This window comes from Heterocephalus glaber, unplaced genomic scaffold (genome assembly GCF_053883595.1).
Source record: "Heterocephalus glaber isolate CG9 unplaced genomic scaffold, H.glaber_assembly_v1.0 deba00000281, whole genome shotgun sequence".
NCBI lineage: Eukaryota > Metazoa > Chordata > Mammalia > Rodentia > Bathyergidae > Heterocephalus > Heterocephalus glaber.
Window position 1 is genome coordinate 287,482 of NW_028258139.1, and position 22,684 is coordinate 310,165.

A 22,684-nucleotide genomic window follows, 5' to 3' on the forward strand; every position below is an offset into this window, starting at 1 on the left:
AAAAGCATCATACCATAGCCATATATGTGCATCCATGTTTATAGCAGCACAATCTGTATCAGCTAAATCGTGGAAACAGTCCATATGCCCATCAATAGATGAATGGGTAAAGAAAATATCGTTTTCAAGAAGGATAAACAAGAAATTTTTAGGTAAATGGATGTACTTTGAGAACATAATTATAAGTGAAATAAATTGGACATACATAAATGTTGCATTCTCTTTCTTGTGTGAGAAACCCAAAGGGTAAATAAAACTAAAAGGGAGGATAGATATTGGGAAGTAGGAAGAAAATGTTTAAAGGGGAAGGGGAACAGGAAGGGGGGAGGAAGAAGTGAATGAAGGGAATAGGGATAAAAAATTAAAAAAGAACGGAAGAAAAACAATAGAAACAAAGTTTTGCAAATGGAGAGGGGAAGAATTGAAGGAAAGAGAGGGGAATGGGAAAAAAAGAATGAAGATAAACTATGTACAGGTACAAATTCCCTATGATGAATGTGATCATTATGTATGTCAAAAATGTAGCAATAAAATTAATTTTAAAAAAGAACTTCACACCTGGCCTATACCATTGTCCAAGTGTTTAACCTGGTAATATAATGGATATTTAAAAAGTTTTGGAGTTTTGGAGTTTTCTTAGTCTCTTACTCTCAGACTTTTTCTACAGCTGAGTTTTAAACTGTGGAAATTTAGGATCACAATGAAAGTGCTGACAAAACCTATAGCAAGCAGTGCTCAGCAGGCCCTGTCCTTCTGCAATCAGAGGCTCATTGTGAGCTTTGAAGAGTGAATCTCGATGTGATTTTATACTAACAAACATGTACACGCCAATGGAATCAGTGCCTCCTCACTATCATCACTAGCAGCTGGCTTTGACCATATACAGCCCCACCTCTCTCCCTCTCATAAGCAGTATAGTTTGAAAAAAACCAAACACCTCTCTTAAATCATTCATAGGAAATGATCCTGATTCTTTATTCCTCTTTGTTTCTGCTGAGTTACCAAGAAAATATTAGGTTACATGTCTGGAGAGTGCTTTGAAACTCTAACACCAATCTGCTGAGTACATACGAAGTATATTTCTACAGAGGAATGTATATGGTGTGGAAACTGTAAGAGGTCATGAGTGCTTCACTCACCCACCAACCAATCAAAACAGAATTGGGTCAAAAAGTTATGCTTACATAACTATCTGTGGTTTCCTAATAAGAACAAAAGCAAGTTGTTTGAGAAAATACCATAGTAAGCCACTTCTGAATTTTTTATTGAGCTGACCTCACCTGTCTTTCCTTTGGTCCCTGCTCAGCAAACATTTTGATTACCATTCACAGTGGTTATTTTTAGTGTTTAGAAATAATATAGTACATTGATATTCAGTCAAAGCAAACATCATCTCTAAGTTTGAACAGTGATTAAAGGTCAGTCAAACGGAAATAAATGCTGGCTTCTATGTCCTTGAAGCTCCAAAGTGACAAAACCCTATCGAAATTTGGGGAAGTTAGAGATTATCAAAGAAAGTGGCCATGGGAAAGCCCAAGGGACAGCAAATGCTTGGCAGCCAGCCCGTTAGTCCTGCTTCTCTGTCTCAAACAGGTTTGAATCAACATGTCTGGACCTCTCTTCCAGCTCTCTTCCCCATCACCATAGCACATGTGATTAATCAGCACATACCTGGCCTTGCTCTTTGTCCTGCAACTGAGCACTCCCCTATCCAAGGGAAGGAGAGAGAGGAAAGAGAAGGAATACTGACTGGAAAAATACCAAGATTTGTGCTTGATTATTAGAGATAATTAAGTAGAACCTAAAAATAGTCAGGCCCCTTATTTCATAGTATGTTCAAAATGATTCAAATTCAAAGCTATTCACAGCTGTGCTGGGGGCTGATAAACCACACAGAGTTGATTTCAAGCACCTGAATCAGTGATAAGCAGATGAAGCTTCTCTCTGTTCTAAGTATAATTTAGGAAGGCACCATGACTCAGAGCCTATGGAATATGAAATAAAGAGATCAATAAGATCATTCCTCCCATGACACCCATCATTTATTCTGCCAATGCTTTAATGATATGGCCTACACACCATGTGAGCTTTGTGATTCTTTCCTTCCAAAGTAGTTGGTGATGATGAGTCTTTAAAACTGAAATCCATGTAGTTATCGATTAAGCAGCCTACTAGTCTACTATTTTATTGATGTACACACTGATATTCCCAAGTACTGAACAATGCCATCACTCAAACATAAGAAATATCTGGGGCTAGGACTGTAGCTCAGTGGTAGACCATGTGCTTAGCATTCAGGAAGCACCAGGTTCAGTCACCACCACTGCCAGAAAAAATGGTAAGAATTACAGGAAAACAGGTTGTGGTACTTTAAAAAGTATATGTGCAAGGATGTGTTCTGCTACTAGACTTTTTTTTTAAATGTTAGGAATCAATCCAATTACATGTTGTAAACAACATCCAAGATCTTGCTGCTTGGAGGAGATGGCTATCACCAGCGTAGCTCAACAGGCAGAGGCCTGGATCAAACCCACAGCCTCCCCTCAGGTTCTGTCAGTGTTGCTATGTGTTGCTTATAGAACACTGTTTTTCCTGTCACTTCACCACGATGAAGTGTTAGGCTTCATTTGTGATCCAACTCAAAGTCTGCTTTTTCATGAAAACTTCCTGGATCCTTTCAACATTCCCTAATGTTCTCTTCATTTAAACACAGCATTAGCGTTTATGTTTATACATAGCTGCCCCCATGTGATCATGGGTGGGGCTTTGGGGAGGTGATTTGATTATGGGGGCACTAGGCTCATTGGTAGATTAGTCCCTGATGAATGGATAATTAAATGTGCTGTTAGGAGGTAGGGCCTGGTGAAAAGAAAAAGGTAGGTCACCAGAGCCCTGGCCTGGAAGAGTGTATCTCCCTTCCCAGCTCCTTTCTTCCCTCTCTGCTTCCTGGATGTCACAAAGTGAGCAGCTTCCCTCTACCTACGCCTTTCCTGCATGTCCTTCTGCGATGGAGCTAGCCAACTACAGAGCCAGCCTCTACAAACTGTGAGCTAAAATAAGTCTTTCCTCAGTTGGGTTTTGAGTGTCAGGTATCATGTCCTAGAGATGAGAAAGTGACTGAAACACACAGATACATAGTACTTCCACTTTCCTGCATCATTTTACATCAGTGATTATGCTAGATCACCAAACGACCTCAAAGGGACTAGGAATAGGGCATAACATAAGACTTATAATAATTTCTTTGCCTTTCTTTTCTATTAGAGTGAACTCTGAGCAGGAGTGGTGCCATTTGTTTTTGTATTGATTTTACCTTGCATAGGACTCTGTCACATACTAGACAACCATTCTTCCTTCTAGTCCACAGATATCAATTATTTGCCCCCTATGTGCTGAGTACCATAGTTCCATTCTCTTCAGGAAGGACTGTGTTGACTGTCTTTGAGTGCAGGCATCATCATTAGTATCATCCTTGGTATTCTGCATTTGTTGAATTGACCATGATCTGAGAGGAGAGGACAAGCTGTGTTTCTCTTATCCTCTTAGTACTTGGTGACAAATGCTATTGAGTAAGTTAGTATATTTAGAAAACTTTACACCTAATCACAATTATCCAACATAGAGGCTACTGTTTCATAATTTATATATAGTTTGGCACTTCATAGCTTTTCTTTTTTCAGACTTTTGTCAAGTATATCTAGGACATTTTATTGCTTTCCTTACAAGTTTTATTTAAATCAAGTTTCTGCTAAACCTGATCTTAAAATTTTGTATTCTCGATAATGAATTATGGTAACTTGATAGAGTAGACTTAATAAAGCTTATAAAAGTGAATGCAGAAGGGAAAAGAAAAAATATAGAAAAGAAAAAAATGGGAACAAAGTCTTTGTAAATAGGGAAGGGTGGGGGGATGAAGGGAGGACAGAGGAATGGGGAAAAAATAAGAACCAAGATACTCATGTAAAGGTACAAGATCCCAATGATGAATGTAACTGTATTGTATACCTAAAATGTACCAATAAACTTAAAGAAAAAAAGTGAATGCAATGAAGTAACAAAGGAAGAAATTAGGTAATATCTGTGAATTATGCCTTTCTTATTCAGATGGAGTACTATTGAGACCTAAATCTCAAGACATTTGTCCCATTCTAAATTTTTGTCAAATTCTTGCTCTCACTGACTCACAGGGGTGCATTCAGATCAGAAACTTAAGACATTATCGAATTCTTCATAGGATATGTACATTAAACTGACCAACATAACATTATGTATTAAACACTTTCAAACCCTGCTTACTTTTAAATTCAGAAATTTCACTTTCAGATGTTTATCTTTAAGAAATAATTAATGCTCTCTGCAAAGATTAAATTATAAATATGTTTATCAAACTATTATTTTTTACAGCAAATAGATAATAACTTATGATTTGAAAAATAGAGAGCTACTTGAAAGGAAAAAAATTAACCTATATGTGGGTATATTGTGCAATCATCGATAGAGAATTATATATATTATATATTGTCTTGGACATATATTTGATGTGTCATGAAAAACAAAGTTATAAACTAGCATCCAAATTTTTATTCTTTTTTAATGGATTATATATTAAAACAAAATAAATCCATAAAATAAGCCATAAAATATAATTCTCAACTATTATGTGATAGGATTTTTATTATTTCTCACTGTCAGGAAGCTGATTTATATTTGCTCTTTAGGTGTTATCAATAGTAATATTAAAGGGTGGTCAGTTTGGGGAATATTTTGAAGGTGGAACAGACAGAACTTGCTGATGAACTGGATTAAAAAGTGAGGGCAAAAAAGGATAACTTCTTAGCTTCAGCAGTATCAGTAGATGCAAATTCAAATCACATAAAGATACTACTCATGGATAAAATTAAGAAAACTCAAATGCCAAATTTTGAAGAAGACTTGGAGCAATCTCAGTATGTACATACACACTGCTTGTGGGAATGTAAATTAGTACCATCAATTTGGCATTATTTTCTAAAGTTCTACTTGTACCTATGATTCAGCAGTTTCATTTGTAAGTATTAACCCAACAGAAATATGTGTACTTGTACATTAAAGACATATAAAAATATACATAATATTAACCATAGTACTCCTAAACTTAAATTAAACTAAGTATCCATCAACACCCATTGAATGGATCAATAAATTGAGGTTAATTTTTATAATGAAGTATTATATGAGAATGAATATGAATAGGTTATAGCTACCTGCAATTACATCTCCCAAGATTATTGATGAAAACAATCCACATTCACACACATACACAGTAATGTATAATTCCATTTATTATGAAGCTCAAAAACTTGCAAAAACACTTTTTCAGAATAATGATCCCATGTAGAGAATGGAGACCTTACTGATAAGGACAGTAAGAGCCTCTTCCATGCTGTTAATGTTCTTTAAACCTTGGTAGTAAGCTTCTTATAATTGCATACTTTTCTGTATGTATGCACTATACTGTGTATATGTATCACATGTGTATTCCCATGCTTAAAATTAGAAAAGAAAAACAGATACAGAAAATGAGCAGTAAGGAAGAGGAGACAAGCTTTCAAAGAGTTGGCCTGCAAAGAACAGGAAAATAATATGATAGCTGGTGATGGAATTCCATTTTTCTTTCCTAAAGATAGAAATTATTAGGACATGTTTTTATATGTTGTCAACAATGATCCGGTCCATCAGTTTTCTCCAGAAAGGAAAAATACTGAAATTGAAGGAGAAAGAGAGATAATTTCATGAACAAGATAGTCGAGTAGGTGACAGAAGATGGAATCCAGTGGAGAAGAGGAGGAATAGAACTTGGATGGAAATCTGGTTGACCCATTGCAAACAGAGCAGTTCATATGGTACAGAATAAGGTAGGTTGGTATACATGGGGGAAGAATAGCTCTTCTTTTACTGCTTCTATTTTTTCACAAAATAGTGAAGTCATCAGTCTAGAGGGATGAAAGTAGACCACTGGAAGTGTGAGGATCCTTTCAATTTGGAGCAGGAAAGTGAATCTCACAAAGAAATAAGACAGTATATCTGGATAATGATGAGTGACACTTGAGATTGTTGGTCAAACATCCAAGAAAGACATGCAGTGTGCCCAGTTCCACCAAGGGGAAGTTATAACATCATGCAATCTCCATTATTGTGTTTCTCATGCAATCATAGTCTTTCAGACTTTTATCCCAAGTTTTTACTCAGAAATAGCTTTAGAAAGCTTGTTATAAAGCTTCTCAGCTAGAACCAGGCAAAAGTTACAAGACTAAATGAGGAATTCTGCCAATTCCCTCTACCCTGAGAGGTGGAGCTGAGGGAGGATCTAAGAATTCCATTTCCCAGATTCCCTCCCTGGCTGCCCATTAGATTTTGCCAAGGACTAGCAGGAAGTTGGAAGGTGAGAGAAAGTAAGTGCCTTTTTAAATTTGGCTTTCAGCCCAAATTAGAATCCTATTATCAGTGGATTTCCAAACTCCCGCCTCAAGACTGATGCTTCCCCACGCCAATCTCCCCATGGCCACCAGGAAGCAACTGCAGCTGGGCAGTAGCAACATTCCAGGTGTGTGTTAAGTTTGGGATCACCATGTCTCTGTTCATAGTGCACTGAAACCCAACCTGATGTATGAGTAGATTGTACCCTGGGTTGTAACAAGAGCTGAGTTTCAGCTAACCACAAGTAGCCAACTGTTCAACCCACATTAAAACAAGAGAGATACAAGCTGTAACTAACTAATTGGGTTGTGTCTATATCATTCCACTTCTTGTACATCACTTCCTTTATTCTGGCCATAAATACAACTTGCCCATGTGGTAGGGCAGAGCCTCCTGAACCATTTTAGGTCTTATTTTTGCCAGAGATTCTAGCATCACAAATAAAGCCAATTAAGCTCTGAAAAACTAGACTTGTTATCATTTTCTTTTAACATGTGTCATGCTCCAGTACCACCTGGCTTGCTGCATGGCAGTACTAGCAGCTGCTAGGTTGAGTTCCTTTGTTCACCCATCACTCACCATATCCTGACCCTCCCTGAAGTCTGTGCACTCCTTCTTTTGTTCTCTTAGCCCTGAGGCCAAAAGATTCCTCCTTTACTTATGAAATTGTTGATTCATGAGCATCCTTTCTTCAACCTCTTAGTTTCCCAGCACCTGCATGGCCCAATTTCAGATTTACATCCCTTCTTTTAGAGATATCCATGTTCTATTTTCCCACCTGGGGATGGGATGGTACTTTCATTGACACATCATACACACGCATGCATGTACACACACACACACACACACACACACACACACACATACACACACAGAGCAAAAAGAGAAGCTAATAATCTGAGAATCTGAGATACGAGAACACAAACCAGAATGGTTTGGGGCTTAGTGGAGCACTTCCCACGTAGCTCTCTGTAAGCACTGTACAAAGAGAGCCAGTGGCCAATAATGCATATAGTATGCTGCAAAAGAGCAGAAAGGCAGAACCATGGCCCTTGTGACCCACAGCACTATAGACTAGCACAAAACTTCTTCCCAAGAGTACTGATGTTTTGATGTCATAATACTAGAAATGTACCACACTGCCTTGGCCCTACTCGATTTTCCCAAAGCTGTCAAAAGTCTCTTTTCGTACTCATATTTCATCTGTTTATATGTTATATAATTAAACTAAAATGGATGAATTAGGGTTATGATACTGAGCGGGCATCCTGGTGAAATGGTGGACCTGTGATTGAATGTGGTAAACAAAGGTAGATTTGACTAGAGTCAAATGTCAGATAGGGTGTTGAGCCAGACACCCTTGATGTCTGAGTGACACCCAGAGCCTGAATGCAACAGCTAGAACTGTCCAAGGATGAACAAAGGGCTATTACAGCAGAGCTCTATGCAAAGTGAGTGAGGTATATTCTAAGGATTCCTATTACATCTAGAAAATATAACCACTCCTCCAGAATATACTCAGATAAACTTGGGGTTTTAAAATATGTTCTGTCCTGTTGTTTATAATGTCACATTATAGATTTTCAGTACAAAATGAACTTTTTTAGGGTAAATTTTGCTTCACACACCGTCACACACAATAGACATTCAAACAATGTGTTAATGAACTAACTAAAATAGCAATCGAAAGTAGACAGATCTAAAGGGACTTGGAACACAGTCCCACTCACAGACTGGCACTGCTACTTGTGCTTTTCAGTTTTTTTAGAACTGCAGAGGTAGAGCCTGGCACAAGCAGAAGACAGTGGCATGTGGCTGGAGAGGGAGACTTGAATGAGGAGGTAGGAGGGCTCTTCTCTGACCAATCCATTTCAGTTTAGGGTCCGTCTCTATCTGCTTTATTCTGAAGTGGAGCTTCCTGAAAGCCAATGATTTAGGTCATCAGAGTCCTTATCAGATATGACAGATGAAGTGTTTTCAACAATACAGGGATTTCTTAGTTACCTAGTTATCAGGTGACAGTGTTTGCTGTTTGAGGACGACTCTCTCATTGCTGGCTTTACCAATAGCCTCATAGGATAAAATACAAGAAAAACATTTTTAAAGAAACTTCTTTCAGTTCCCCTTTCCCCTCTTTTATTTACAAAGTATTCAAGATAAACTGTTGGCAAAAGGGGGGACACACAGTGTTTTTTAATATGGAGGAAAGACAATAGAAGCAGGTTTTTCCTATTCAGCAAAGCTTTCCTACACACTTGGCCTATGGGGAGAAATTTCCAGTGTGTTAACTTTCTATAACTGTGAGAAAATGCTTGAGCTAATAAACATTTAGAGAAGAAAGACTTTCTTTGGCTCATAATTTTGGAGGTTCAGGCTGTGGTCAGTTTGTCCAGTTGCTTTTTTTTTTTTTTTTTGCAGTACCAGGGCTCAAACTCAGGACCTCTCGCTTTCAAGGCAGGCACAGTGCCACTGAGCTAAATCCCTGGCCCCTTGGCCAGTTGCTTTTGAATCTGTAGTGAGGGAGAACATCATGGAAGGAGCATGCAGTGGAGGAAACTGTGTTTCTCATAGTGGCCCAGTGTGTTAGTTACTTTTCTCTCCCTGCTGAGACAAAATACCTGACGCCCAAAGTTAGAGGGGAATGGGTTTATCTAGTTCACAGTCTGTAGAGGTTTCAGTTCTTAATCAGCAGGCTCCAAGGCAGAGGGCCACATGGCAGAGGGGCATCGCAGAGAAGAAACAGTTCATAGCTTCCACGTGGTAGCAAAACTAACAAGGGAACCTAACAGTGTCTTTCTGCTCCTTTTATCTTGTTGAGAGTACTAGAATTATCAGGTGCCAAACTACTCACTCACGTCTAGTGGTTCAGTAATCACAGGCTCTTAATCTTAGCATCACACACTCTAGATTCACTCATCTATGACTGCATGAGCCTTTGGGGGAAACATCTTGACCCAAATCATAACACCCAGTAACAAAGAGAAAGAGATAGGAAAGACAAGAGCTCTAAAGTGGCCTTGTAGGGCACACTTCTGATGACCCAACTACCTGAGAACCCAGCTCTCAAGGATTCTGCCAATTCTCAATAGCATCATGGACTGGAGACCAAACCTTTAACACATGGGCCATTGGAAACATTTCATTTTCAAACCATAACACTCAGTAACTCAGCACACTAATGTAGTTTTTTCAATAAATACAAGTAAAAGTGGAAATTGGAAGCTAAAAACTAAAGCCATTTGGAAAAGTTAGGAATGTATGGGTGTGTAGATTGGCATTGATCTGATCTAGTAAGGGCTTCATTTTATTTATTTTACTTACATGTTCCTTCTACAAGGAACACCATTTCCGCATAAAGCTGCACTGTGAAGTCAGGAACACCAGCTTGTCAAAGTCCAGTGACTCCTGTGAACATCATCAGGAAAGGTTTACATGTATTCATTAAGAGGATTATGTAGTGTACCATGATCCTGCATAGCTTTTCCTGGCTGCTCCATGGATCACATCATTTGAACACAGGGACTCTAACACTATAACACTGAGCAATACTACTTAACTGTGGACAATAATCTGGACATGAATCAAGATCTTCTCTGCTAATGATGAGAAGCTGGGTTTGATTTGATTTAACAAAATCAATCAGCATTGGCCTTTGGTATTCTCCAGGAACTGGATCCAGAATTCCCTATAGATACCAAAATCCACAGGTTCTCCAGTCTCATTTGTATATAACCTAAACACATCCTCCTGTATATTTTAAATAATTTCTAGGTTACTTACAAGATCTAAACAATATATATCTAAGTAAATACTGCTGCTAAGTAAATACTTCTTATCCTGTATTATTTAGGGAGAAATGACAAGAAAAGACATAGATTGGTAGCAATTCAATTTAGGAAAGGCCTGGCTAACTTTTTCCTGAATATTTTTTGTATGATACCAATTGTTTTCCTGATGTTTCCATTGGTTGAATTCATAGATGAAAAGCCATAGATACAGAAGTTAACTCTAATCAGGAAATTACTATCACAAAACTAAAAATGAACTTAGAGATCCTCTAGCCCAGCTTATCATTATACAGGTTCTCAGGTTATTATTGTACAGGCTCTTGACCAAAAGATCAATCAGGGTAACAGATAAATAATCTTTGACCTTTGCTTGTACCATTTAGACAGAACCAAAGATCCTACAGCTTTTTCTAAGTTCAGTTTTCTTTCTCTTTTAATAGTCTCAGGTCTTTTTAACTTGGCTTTCCTTCTCCGTGTCAGACCCAAAATGTCTAAAAATGTTATGCCGTCCAAATGACTCTCCCATTCCTGCTTGTCCTCGCTGGTACCAGGTTCTCTCTCAGGCAGGCACATTCAAGCCTGGGGCTTCTTTCTCCTAGTTCTTGTCCCATGTATCAAAGGCCCTGACCGTCCTCTTTATATAAACCCATTAACTTAAGTTTTATGATCGCAAATTTGGACTGCTCTTTTTGTTTTCTCATATTATCAAAAATTTCACGCTATTTCCCTGCTGTAAACATCAGGTGCAACATAAGACATACTCAGTTGGAATCTGCACTTTAGTAAGAGTATGGGGTAGGTAGATGCTATGCACATTAAAGTCTAAGAAGCCCCATGTTATGTGCCCAGTGCCTTTGCCAAATTTTTGGCATCTATTAGTATATCACTTAATTTTAAATCCAATGAATAAGGTACTATTATTATCCCAAGTACGTATGAAAGATGACTAAAGTCACAAGCTGAAGTTCAGGATATTATAAGTAAATATTAATAAGGGATCAAAATTATGAATGGGCAGTTAAGACAGGCCACTATGAGGAAATTAAGCTTAATGCTGGAAGAGGTGTACAAACTAGCTAGCCACAGGGAGTGGGAATGCACATATTCCAGAGAGATGTTGGTAGTGTGTGCAAAGGTCCTGAGGTGGGAAAGAAATGCAACTATTCCCAAAACAGAGGAGAATAGTATGGATCCAAAGTCATAACCAAGGAGAGGAACGCAATGATAGGAAGGCTTTTGAAACTTGTTCAGGAATTTGAATTAATTTTCAGTAAATGCCAAAAGAAATCTTGAAGGCAAGTAGTGTGTGTTGGGAATGATCAGAGCCTAAATGACCTCTTTGACTGCTGTATGGAGAATGGAATGAAAAGGCAGAGAGAGAATGTGCAGTGGAAGGCTGGTCAGAAGGATCTGGGTGAATTTGAGATGATTTGAGTAGATAAATTAGTAAACAGAAGTAAAGATGGATGTGTCTGAGATGTTACTCAAAATACAGCTGACAGGACTTGGAGCACAACTTACTAACCTTCCTTAACACCAAAGGCAGGGCCCTCTATATGGAGAATGGCAGGAGGCCCATTGCCCGTCTCTGAGGATCAGAGTCTCCTTTCTCTCTCCATTCCTTTCCCTTCCTGCCACCTGCCTTCCCATCATGCTCCTGGTAGGGTATGAGGTTGAGACCAGAACACTGAAACAGATAAGCTGGAGAGACTGAAGCATTGACCACCCTGCACTGTCATAATAATGTGTGCAGTTGGACCTCCTAGTGTGTTTCTTCCACTTCAGGAAGGGCTGGTCTCTGGAAGGTTCTACATCCAGTGACAAGCTGCTGGTGCCCTCCAACATGTCTCATGTGACATTGGTAAAGTAAAAAGAACTGGATGCTCAGGGTTGAGGTTCAGCTCTGTCCTGGTTGATGGAGCCAAGCTATCTTCAGGCTGGGAGAACTGAAGGACAATTATGGTTTAGCAATTCTCCCAGCAGCCTGTCAGCCTGGAGTACAATGAGGCAGCACTGACTTAATGACTGAAACAGTGAGGAGAGCTGAGGAAGGCTTTTTACAGCTGCTAGTGGCCAACTTCCTCAAGGAGAATAAAATTTTTAGCATCTACTAATATGACAGAAAATTTGCATTTCTTCCTTGATTTTCTTCTTTTTTCTAAAACAGTGTCCTTCAGAGAGTGGTAGTAGTTGAAATTGGGGTAAAAAAGCAATTTTCTTTTTATTGTAAATTAAGAATTTAAGACACAGTCATAGATGCAGGATTATTCTCTGTCTGCTAAAAAAGGATGTTTTGGAGATATATTAATTCAGGCCTACTTGAAACACCTCACAGATTTTAGTCCTATTGATTATTTGCAGTCACAACAAAGAGTTGTGTTTTTACATTCAAATCTCAAGAATTTCTTACCACTATAGATGTATGAAAATGCATGTCAAACTAGGCTCTTTTATCCCATTTATTTTTCTTTTCCTAGAAGGGAAAAACTCTGTTCTTGTAACCTACATCAATTTAATTCATCAACTGGTTCATTTGTCACTGGGGTCATCTGTAAGCAGAGGGGTATTTAGAAGCTACCTCTTAAAGAGAGATTTCCCTTTATAATGCAAAAGGGGTGAGACAGTGAGGCTGAGTTGGTCTTCCCTGGAAAAGTTTGTTGTTCCTGCTGTTTGCTGTCAGGTATTTCCACTCTGGTCCTGCAACAAAAGCTTCTAATTCATCCCTTGTTAAAAACAGAACAACCAGGCCGGGGATTTAGCTCAGTGGTTTCACCACCTGCTGCGCAAGTGCAAAGACCCGAGTTTGATCCCAGGTACCAGGAAAAAACAAAAAACAAAAAACGAAAACAGAACAACCTTAGCATGACCCTAGTGGGTTCCTTATTTCTGTCTGTGCCCAATGACTTGCATTGATCCATTGATCTTTGAATTATCCTGTCTTTTGTCCACCTTGGGAGTGACACAGTTTACTGTAGAACTCTGAAATTTAACAGCAAGGTTTTTTTGGCCAAACTGGAATCTGGTAAGAAAGCTTATAGATGCTTGAGGTAAGCATGTAACACTATGTAGATAAGCTGGGGAAATCAGATGTCAGAGACAACACAAAGAAACACAAATTGGTTCTTATATTTAGGAAAAGTAATCTGATAAAGACTAAAGATTGCCCCACTGCCCTTTCTGTTAAATTTTACATAAAGTCCTTATATTAAAAATGCAATCTCAGGGCCAGGATTTAGCTCAGTGGTTTCTGCGGCCTGCCTCGAAAGTGCAAGGTCCCAAATTCAATCCCTGGTACCACCACCAAAAAAAAAAGCAATCCCATTTTCTTAGACTTTCTCTCTTGTTTCTTTTTCTATTTCCACTGTTTTCTCTTTTGTGACTTTCTACATCTTTTAGAAAATCCACAGAGACACTCCTAGGCTGCGGAAAGGTGACTTGACACTCTACATTTGTTCTTTTGTTTTCCTTTAAAAGAGTTCTGGATTGGTTAATTATACTCAGGAGGAGCCAAGTTGTTCTGCAGATGACCACTAGATTCTTGTTCAAGATTTAGTTTGCTGTTGCCTTTCAATTTCATTTGTATCTTTGGTTGCTGGTTATTTCTTCAAGCATTTACCTGGTACTGTCTGCTGTGGGTACTCATTTACCCAAGGAAGAGTGGGAGTTAGAAGGCCATTGGGTTTAAGTTGTGCCCTTCGTGCTGGAGACGCCTGGAGTGGTCTGTACAAGACATTTGGTGAGGTAATGAGATGACTAGAGCCCCTCTGTATGCCCACCTCATGGTCTGTCTCCAATAAACACCACTGGAGAGCCACCCCCACTAAGTCTCAGGTTGGAGCATGACTAGAACATGGCAGCACCTGTACGTATAGAGGTGTGCATGGAAGGTTCTGTTGAGCTTAAGACAAGACCAGCATGATGGACTACGTTGTCCACTAACAGCATCTATTTACCTATAGCCATTGACAAATAGCCAGGAAACATTTTTAGAAATGGCCACTTACTCATCATCCATCCACTTCATCTATTCACCTGTATACCTACCAGTTTGACTAATCATCTTGCTGCTTTATTCTAGAATGGGGTTGGTCCTAAGAAAACACCAGGGCAGTTCTGTTATAAATGGAATAACCTTACTAATGAGATTATCAAACAACAAAGCAACACAAAAATATTAGTCTGATAATAATATATATTTTATAAAACTTTGTAGTATATAATATGTTTTTAAATATTGACAATATTTGTCCCTAAGAAATTTTTTCTTTTTTTAAATATTAGGGTAATCCCCACCATTTCTATTCAATCTGTCTCAGTTTTTCCATTTCTTAATGTCAAAAGGAAATGGTAGAGCTGGATGTGCTGGTGCACACCTATAATTTCAGCTACTCGGGAGGCTGAGAAAGGAAGATTATCAGTTCAAGGCCAGCCTAGGCAACATATGAGATTGCATTTCCAAAAAAATGGTAAGAATTGTCCATATATATTAGAGAATGATAGCTACTGCTCTCTATAATTTTTGAAAGTTATTCTATCATAAAAACCAAAAGGCCTTGCTTTGATCTCCATATTGACCAAGTGTAAAATCATAATGCATGTTTTTATTTTTCTTCCTACTAAGAGGGCAGTAGTAGGGCAAAAGAGAAGGGGTTTTCTCTTTCCTATCACAAGTGATGGGGTGTCATACATATTTCACAAATCATGTATAAATAAATCAGCAGGCATACAATAGTCCTGTTTCAACAAAGAGCATTAAGACAATCTTGTGGATTCTGACAAAGGCAGCCAGTCAGTCTTTCCCCAAATCCAGAAACAAATTGCAAGCCCTTACCTTGGAGGGCCTGTAAGCTATGAGTCTGTACAATAATGCAGAGCTGCAGGACGAGCTGAGGAGCACTTTCCAGAAAGGTGGCTAGCAAATGCAGCATACTCACATCGGCATACTCATACACCATTTTCCAGTAAAACCTCCATCTGTCATTTTCCCCACTCTGCCGGCTCCGAATGCCTAAGTATATTGTGTGGAAATATCTAGAAAGAAAACATAAGAGAATAAGAAGGAGATGAGTGCTAACCTATCATTCAAACTTCCGGCTTGGTTTTGTTTTTTGCAAGCCATCATATGCAAGCACACATGTGAGGCAATTAACTTGGTGACTTACAGTTTAAAGCTCAAAGTTAATTGCTTTATGAGTACCCTTATTCTTAAATGTTCACTCTGAGACATCACTGCAATTTAGTTCTCCTTTAAGGTGTTCCATCAAATTGGGATATGAAGAAATGTGGGATTTAATTTGATGGGCATCCAGATGTAGAAGGGTAGAAAGGCTACTTTAAAAATCTAGGGACAGGGATTTAGCTCAGTGGTTTCGCCGCCTGCTGCACAAGCGCAAGGACAAGAGTTCAATCCCTGGTACCCCGCCTCCCCCCCCAAAAAAATGTATATACATCCTTTCTTGTCAGATCTTCTACATGCCCCACAGTAATCATGAGGTAGGCTTCTTCTAGTCTCAAGTATTAATATGTATGTGCTTGTAGGCCTTCTTTATATCTTAAAAAACTTTTATTATTGAAATTTTCAAACATACAAAAGGAGAAACAAATAGGTTAATGAATCTGCTACACTTTTCACTCAAATAAGGTAATTATCAATATAGTGCTAATTGTTTCTTCAAATATACTTGCACTTACTTCTTGCTACCAGATTATTTTAAAGTAAACCCTAGGGATCACATTATTTCATTTGTAAATCTGTTATTAAAATAATTTAAAGACCACTACCGTTATGACATCTACAAAAATAATTTTAAAACCAATACCATTTTTAAAAAGCAATACCATTATCACACCTATAAACAATGACAATCATTATATCATAATTTTTTAATAGTTTTCTTGAAATGCAATCCAAACAAGGTCTTCACATGATTGTTTGATGTATATCTTATATCTCTTTTCTACTGTAGATTCTCCTTTCATCTTAGAAAATATTTTTGCATCTTTTTCTTTGTCTTGATTTGATGATGTTATTTATATGATGTGATTAAAAATCTGTCCATTGTGTTTTCTTCAAATACTTACCAATAGAATATCAGTGAGATTTAAGTTTGATCATTGTAGGCAAGTGATGATGTATGCTTTTATCAGGAGGCACACCATGTTCTGTTATTCTCTCTTATGATGTTATCCTCCATTGGTGACACTGCAATGTGCAAATAGTGATATTCTGAGTTGACCACTCTTCTTCATTTATTAACTAGACTAATACTTCTCCAGGCCTTTGGTCAATGTCTGTATAGTATTTGGTGTCTGGAACTTGCTCTCCTGTAGATCCCTCTGGAAAGGTACTAGAGAATGGACAGTATTCCCTGAGTTCTTGTGGATGTGGTTATATTTTTGGCCCCGGGTGGGGATAAGGTTCTTTTCACTTCATAAATTTTAAGGTTTTATAGTTCTAGTTTGAGATTTGTGCTCAAGACTTCCAGAGTTCATGAGAGAACTACACTTGGCCAATGCAGATTCTCAGAAGCCAGGAGCAAAGAATAGTAGGGTTAAATCAAGGAAGCAGAAAAGTAGAAAAGTCTGGGTAACCTTTCACTAGCAGGTCAGATTAGATGAAATCAAAATTCATGGAAGGCACGCTCTGTAATTTATTTCTGTGAATATTTTAAATTTGTTATTTATTTACTAGCATAAAATGTTGTCATGGAAAATTCTGATCAAAATCTAATATTCTTTCTCTTATAAGCTTTTAGATCTTTTACTTGCATGCCAAAAGAATATTTTCTTTTTAAATGCAAATGTTTTTAGAATATATCTTGATAATGGCTATTCTGCAAAAATTTTCTCAGGAATGTGATCTGCTTCTTCATTATGTGGTTTCAAGTTTCAATGTATAGTTTTATGTTACCTTTAATGAGTATGTTTAATTTTTTTTCTAATTGGTTACTTTGGTTTTCTTTTTTGAGGCCTCTCATTAACATATATGCATGTTACATCTTCTTTCTCTATTTTCTATTTCTTCTGAATCCTTTTAATCTCAAATTATATTTGATTTAAAAGTTTTTCCTTCTTTCCATCTATTTATCTTCTAGCTATGGTATTTGAATCATATCACATCCCTTCTAGCTGAGTGTTCATTTCTGACCTGCTATTTTTTTAACTTGGAATTCAGTGTTGAGTTCTATCAGTCTTCTTGTCAAAACTTGACTTTTTTCATTCAATTCTTTTCGGAATTTTTCTAATTCTGATGGATATTTCCCTTTCATAGCCTTTATAATTTTCTTAATATCTTTTTAAAATAAAAATAAAACAACTTTAATTGACAAAAGAGAAAACAGAAGTTATTTACAGTAGTTGTTTGCTGAAATAATTGAATGGGACAACTGCTTCTCCTCCAGGTGTGTCTAATAACCAACCCCAAGCAGAGGCTGACCCACACCCCAAACACCCCATTTAACATAAAGGGGGCATGCAGAACAGAATTCAGCAGCATGGCTCTCTCACCTCCCATCACCTCCCCTGCTTGGTGCTCTGTGGGAAGGGAAAATCCCGTTCAGCCCAATATACTCCAAGTCCTATCTCTATGGGGCACCCTGCAATAGTCACAATGGACCTGGGCTCGCTCACAGACATGGTTGGGTTGGACAAGACAGGCAGATAGCAGCTTCTACCAGCTCTAAAGCTACCATGTTTATACTTTACCGGCTGAGCCTCAGGATTGAGGATCCCTGACCCCTGGGGCACAGGAAGAAGGGAATAGAGGAGGTGGAACAGAATGCCCAGGAAACTTGCCCACTCAGAGAGCAGAACAAAACCTAGATTTAGAGCAGAGAATGGGAAAACCAGAGAAGTGTTTGTTTTTATTTTTGTTTTTACTGTATTGGGGGGGGGGTATGGTATATAAACTAGACTAAGTGGGGTTTTTTTTTTCTCTTATTTTAATGTTTTCCCCTTCATTGTTCTTTATTTTTGTTGTTGTTAAATTCTTTTATTGGTACATTGTAGGTATACAACACAATTACATTTCTCATTGGGAATTGTACCTTTACATGATGCATCTTGGTTCTTATTTTTTCCCCATTCCTAGCCCTCCCTTCACCCCCTCTACCCTTCCCTATTTACAAAGACTTTATTTCCATTTTTTCAAATTCTCATCATTTTTCCTTTCCCTTCTTTCCTTTCCCCTGCCCCTCCCACTACCCCTACCCCTTTGGACCTTTTGTTGCTATTTTGCATTATCGATTATTCATTCTAATCATTGGTACATTTTAGGTATACAACATAATGACATTCATCATTGGAAATTTGCACCTTTACATAATCTCTCATGATTCTTATTTTTCACCCTTGCCCAGCCCTCCCTTCAACCCCTCCATCCCTTCCTATTTACAAAGATTTTGTTCCTATTTTTCCATTTTCTCATATTAATTGCATTCCCTTCTATCCTTTCCCCTAACCCTCCCACATCCTTCCACTTTGCCCCTTTTCTTCCTATTTCACATTACCTATTATACATTTAGTCCTTATTTACACTTTCAGTTTCTCACACCAGAGAAACTATTTGGTACTTATACATGTATGTCCTATTTATTTCACTTAAGAGTATCACCTCAATGTGCATCCACTTAGCTATAAATGTCTCTAATTTCTCATTTTTTATGGCTGAGTAGTACTCCATTTTATTAAAAAAACCCACATTTTCTTTATTCAGTCTCCAGTTGATGGGCATTTGGGCTGTTTCCAAATTTTAGCTATCACAAACTGTGCTGCTATGAACATGGGTGCACATATATCACTGTGCTATGATTCTTTTAATTCTTTGGGGAAGATCCCAGCAGTGGAATAGCGGGGTCAAATGGGACTTCCAGTCCTAGTTCTTTGAGGTATCTCCATACTGATTTCCACAGTGTTTGTACCAATCTACACTCCCACCAGCAGTGGAGCAGGGTTCCTCTTTCCCCACAGCCACGCCAGCATTTGTTATTGGTTGATTTCATGATAGCAGCCATTCTTTCTGGAGTGAAGTGGAATCTCAGCATTGTTTTCATTTACATCTCTTGAATGACCAGTGATGTTGAACATTTTTTCATGTATTTATTTGTTATTTCTAATTCTTTGTCTGAGAAATGTCTGCTCATTTCAGATGCCCATTTTCTGATTGGGTTTTTAAATTTTAGAGGTCTGATCTTTTTAAGTTCTTTATAGATTTGAGATAGTAGACCTTTGTCTGAGGAAGAGCAGGTGAAGATGTTTTCCCACATTGTGGGTTGTCTCTTCACACTGCTGGTGGTTTCTCTTGCTGTGCAGAAGCCTTTCAATAAGAAGAGATCCCACTTGTTGATTGTTTGTGCTAGTTCACGGACAACTGAGGTTTTGTTCATGAAATCTTTTCCTACACCAATGTCTTCAAGGGTCCTACCTAACCTTCCACCTGGTTCAGAGTTTCTATTTTAATATTTAGATCTTTAATCCATTTTGATTTTAGTTTAGTGCACGGTGAGAGATATAGGTCTAGTTTTAATCTTTGGCAAGTTGAAGCCCAATTTTTCCAGCACCATTTATTAAAGAGGCTATCTTTCCTCCAGTGAGGGTGTTTGGCTCCTTAATCAAAGATGAGATGGCTCAGTGTGTCTGGCGTTGTTTCTGCATCTGCTAATCTGTTCCACTGGTCCTCAGGTCTGTTTCTTTGCCAGTACCATGCTGTTTTTATCACAGTAGCTTCATAGTATTGTTGCAGGTTGGGGATTCTGATATGCCCGGCCATGTCTCTGTTACCTAGAATTGCTTTTGCTATTCTGGGTCCGTTCTTCTTCTAAATGAATTTTTGGATTGTTTTCTCAAGGTCTATGAAGTATGCTGCTGGGATTTCAATTGGAATTGCATTAAATCTATATAGCAGTTTTGGAAGTATGGCCATTTTCACTCTATTAATCCTTCCTACCCAGGAGTAGGGGAGGTCTGTCCATTTTCTGATATCATCTTCAATCTCTCTTTTCAGAGTGCCATAGTTTTCAGAGATGAGGTCTTTGATTTCTTTCATTAGGTTGATTCCTAGGTATTTCAGTTTTTTGGATGCTATTGTGAAAGGAATTATTTGTCCTGTTTCTCTCTCAGTGAGTCTATCATCGGTGTAGAGGAAAGCTATTGATTTTTGTGTGTTGACCTTGTAACCAGCTACTTGACTGAATTTGGTTATTAAGTTTAGAAGACTTTTGCTGGAGTTGTTGGAGTCTTCTGCATCCAGTATCATGTCATCTGCAAATAATGACAATTTAACTTCTTCATTTCCTACCTTTATTCCTTTTATTTCTTTCTCTTGTCTAATTGCCGTGGCTAATGTTTCCAGAACTATATTGAACAAGAGTGGTGATAGTGGACATCCTTGTCTTGCTCCTGATTTTAGTGTGAAGGATTTCAGTTTTTGACCATTTAGTATGATATTGGCCATTGGTTCTTCATAGATGGCTTCTTTCAGTTTGAGGTAGAGACCATCTGTTCTAATTTTTTGTAGGGTTTTTTTCATAAATGCATGTTGGATTTTGTCAAATTCTTTTCCTGTGTCTATGGAAATAATCATATAGTTTTTGTCCTTGGCTCTATTGATATAGTGTATTACATTGATTGATTTTCATATATTGAACCATTCTTGCATCCCTGGGATGAATCCCACTTGATCAGGGTGTATGATCTTCTTGATGATCTTCTGCATTCTATTTGCCAGTATCTTATTAAGGATTTTTGCATCTATGTTCATTAGTGAGATTGGGCTATAGTTCTCCTTTTCGGTTGGGTCTTTCTCTGCTTTGGGGATCAAGCTGATGCTTGCTTCTAGGAATGAATTTGGGATCATTGCTTCCCTTTCAATTTCACTGAAGAGTTTAAACAGTAGTGCCAGTAGTTCCTCTCTAAATGTCTTATAGAATTCAGCAGTGAAACCATCAGGACCCGGGCTTTTCTTAGTTGATAAATTTTTCATTATGTTTTCAATTTCATAGGTTGATATTGGGCTGTTTAGAATTTTTAGGTCTTCTTTGTTCAACTTTGGTAATTCATATGTATCTAGGAATCTGTTAATTCTTTCTGTGTTTTCCATCTCATTGTCATATAGGTTCTTGAAGTAGGTATTTATAGTCTTCTGGATTTTTGGTGAGTCTGTTGTAATTTCACCCTTTTCATTCCTAATTCCATGGATTTGGCCCTTTTCTTCCTTTTTCTGATAAGGTTGGCTAAGGGTTTGTCAATTTTGTTGATTCTTTCAAAGAACCAACTCTTGGCTTCATTGATTTTTTGTATCATTCTCTTAGTCTCCATTGCATTGATTTCTCCTCTGATCTTTATAATTTCCTCCCTTGTATGAGCTTTGAGTTTGTCCTGCTCTTCTTTTTCTAGAAGCTTGAGATTCAGCATCAGGTTGTTTAATTGGGCTCCTTCTGTTTTCCTAATATGCATATTCACTGCTATGAATTTCCCTCTTAAGACTGTTTTCATTTTGTCCCATACATTTCGATATGTTGTACTGTCATTGTCATTTAATTGAAGGAACTGTCTGATTTCTTAAATTTCCTCTGTGACCCACTGGTTATTCAGAAGTGTGTTGTTCAATTCCCATGTGTTTATGAAATTTTTCCAGTTTCTTTTACTATTGACCTCCAATTTCATCGCACTATGGTCTGATAATATACAGTGGATAACTTCAATTCCTTGGCACTTACATAAACATGTTCTGTGTGTGAGTATGTGGTCTATTTTTGAGAATGACCCATATGCAGCTGAGAAGAATGTGTATTCTGATTTTTTGGGGTGGAAGACTCTGTAAACATCTGTTAAGTTCATTTGTTCAAGAGTTCCATTGAGTTCTAGTATTTCATTACTTATTTGTTGTCTAATTGATCTATCTATTTGTGACAGTGGGCTGCTGAGGTCCCCCACTACAATTGTATTAGAGCATAAATGACTTTTCATGTGTGTTAGTATTTGTTGGGCGCACTAGTGTTTGGTGCATAGATATTTATGATTGTCATCTCTTCCTCTTGGATTCTTCCCTTTACAAGGATGTAGTGTCCTTCTTCATCTCTCTTAATCAGTGTTGGTTTGAAATCTACTTGATCTGCAAAGGGGATAGCTATTCCTGCTTTTTTTCGGGTTCCCATTGCATGGAGTATTGTTTTCCACCCTTTAACTTTCAGTCTATGAGTTTCCTTTTGAATTAAGTGTGTTTCTTGTATGCAGCATATTGTTGGATTTTGTTTCTTGACCCATGCTGCCAATCTATTTCTTTTGATTGGTGAATTGAGACCATTAACTTTGATGGTTATACCTGAAACGTATTGAATTGTCATTGCCATGACTTTTTCTTTTGTTGAGTTCTCCCTCTTTACATTTAATTTCTTGTCATGCCAGATGGGTTCATTCTGCTTTGCTTCCTGGGATTGTGATCC

General features: G+C 37.9%; 1 protein-coding gene across 3 annotated transcripts in view; it reads right to left on the reverse strand.

Annotated features, from left to right (window-relative positions):
• Nucleotides 1-22,684, reverse strand: part of Xkr4 (XK related 4) — a 445,945-nt gene that overhangs the window by 163,794 nt on the left and 259,467 nt on the right. For all 3 annotated transcript variants that reach the window (XM_004837504.4, XM_021248791.2, XM_087185383.1), the window contains exon 2: nt 15,076-15,275. In XM_004837504.4, the coding sequence (XP_004837561.1) occupies nt 15,076-15,275 (200 nt within the window). The remainder of the gene's footprint in view (nt 1-15,075; nt 15,276-22,684) is intronic.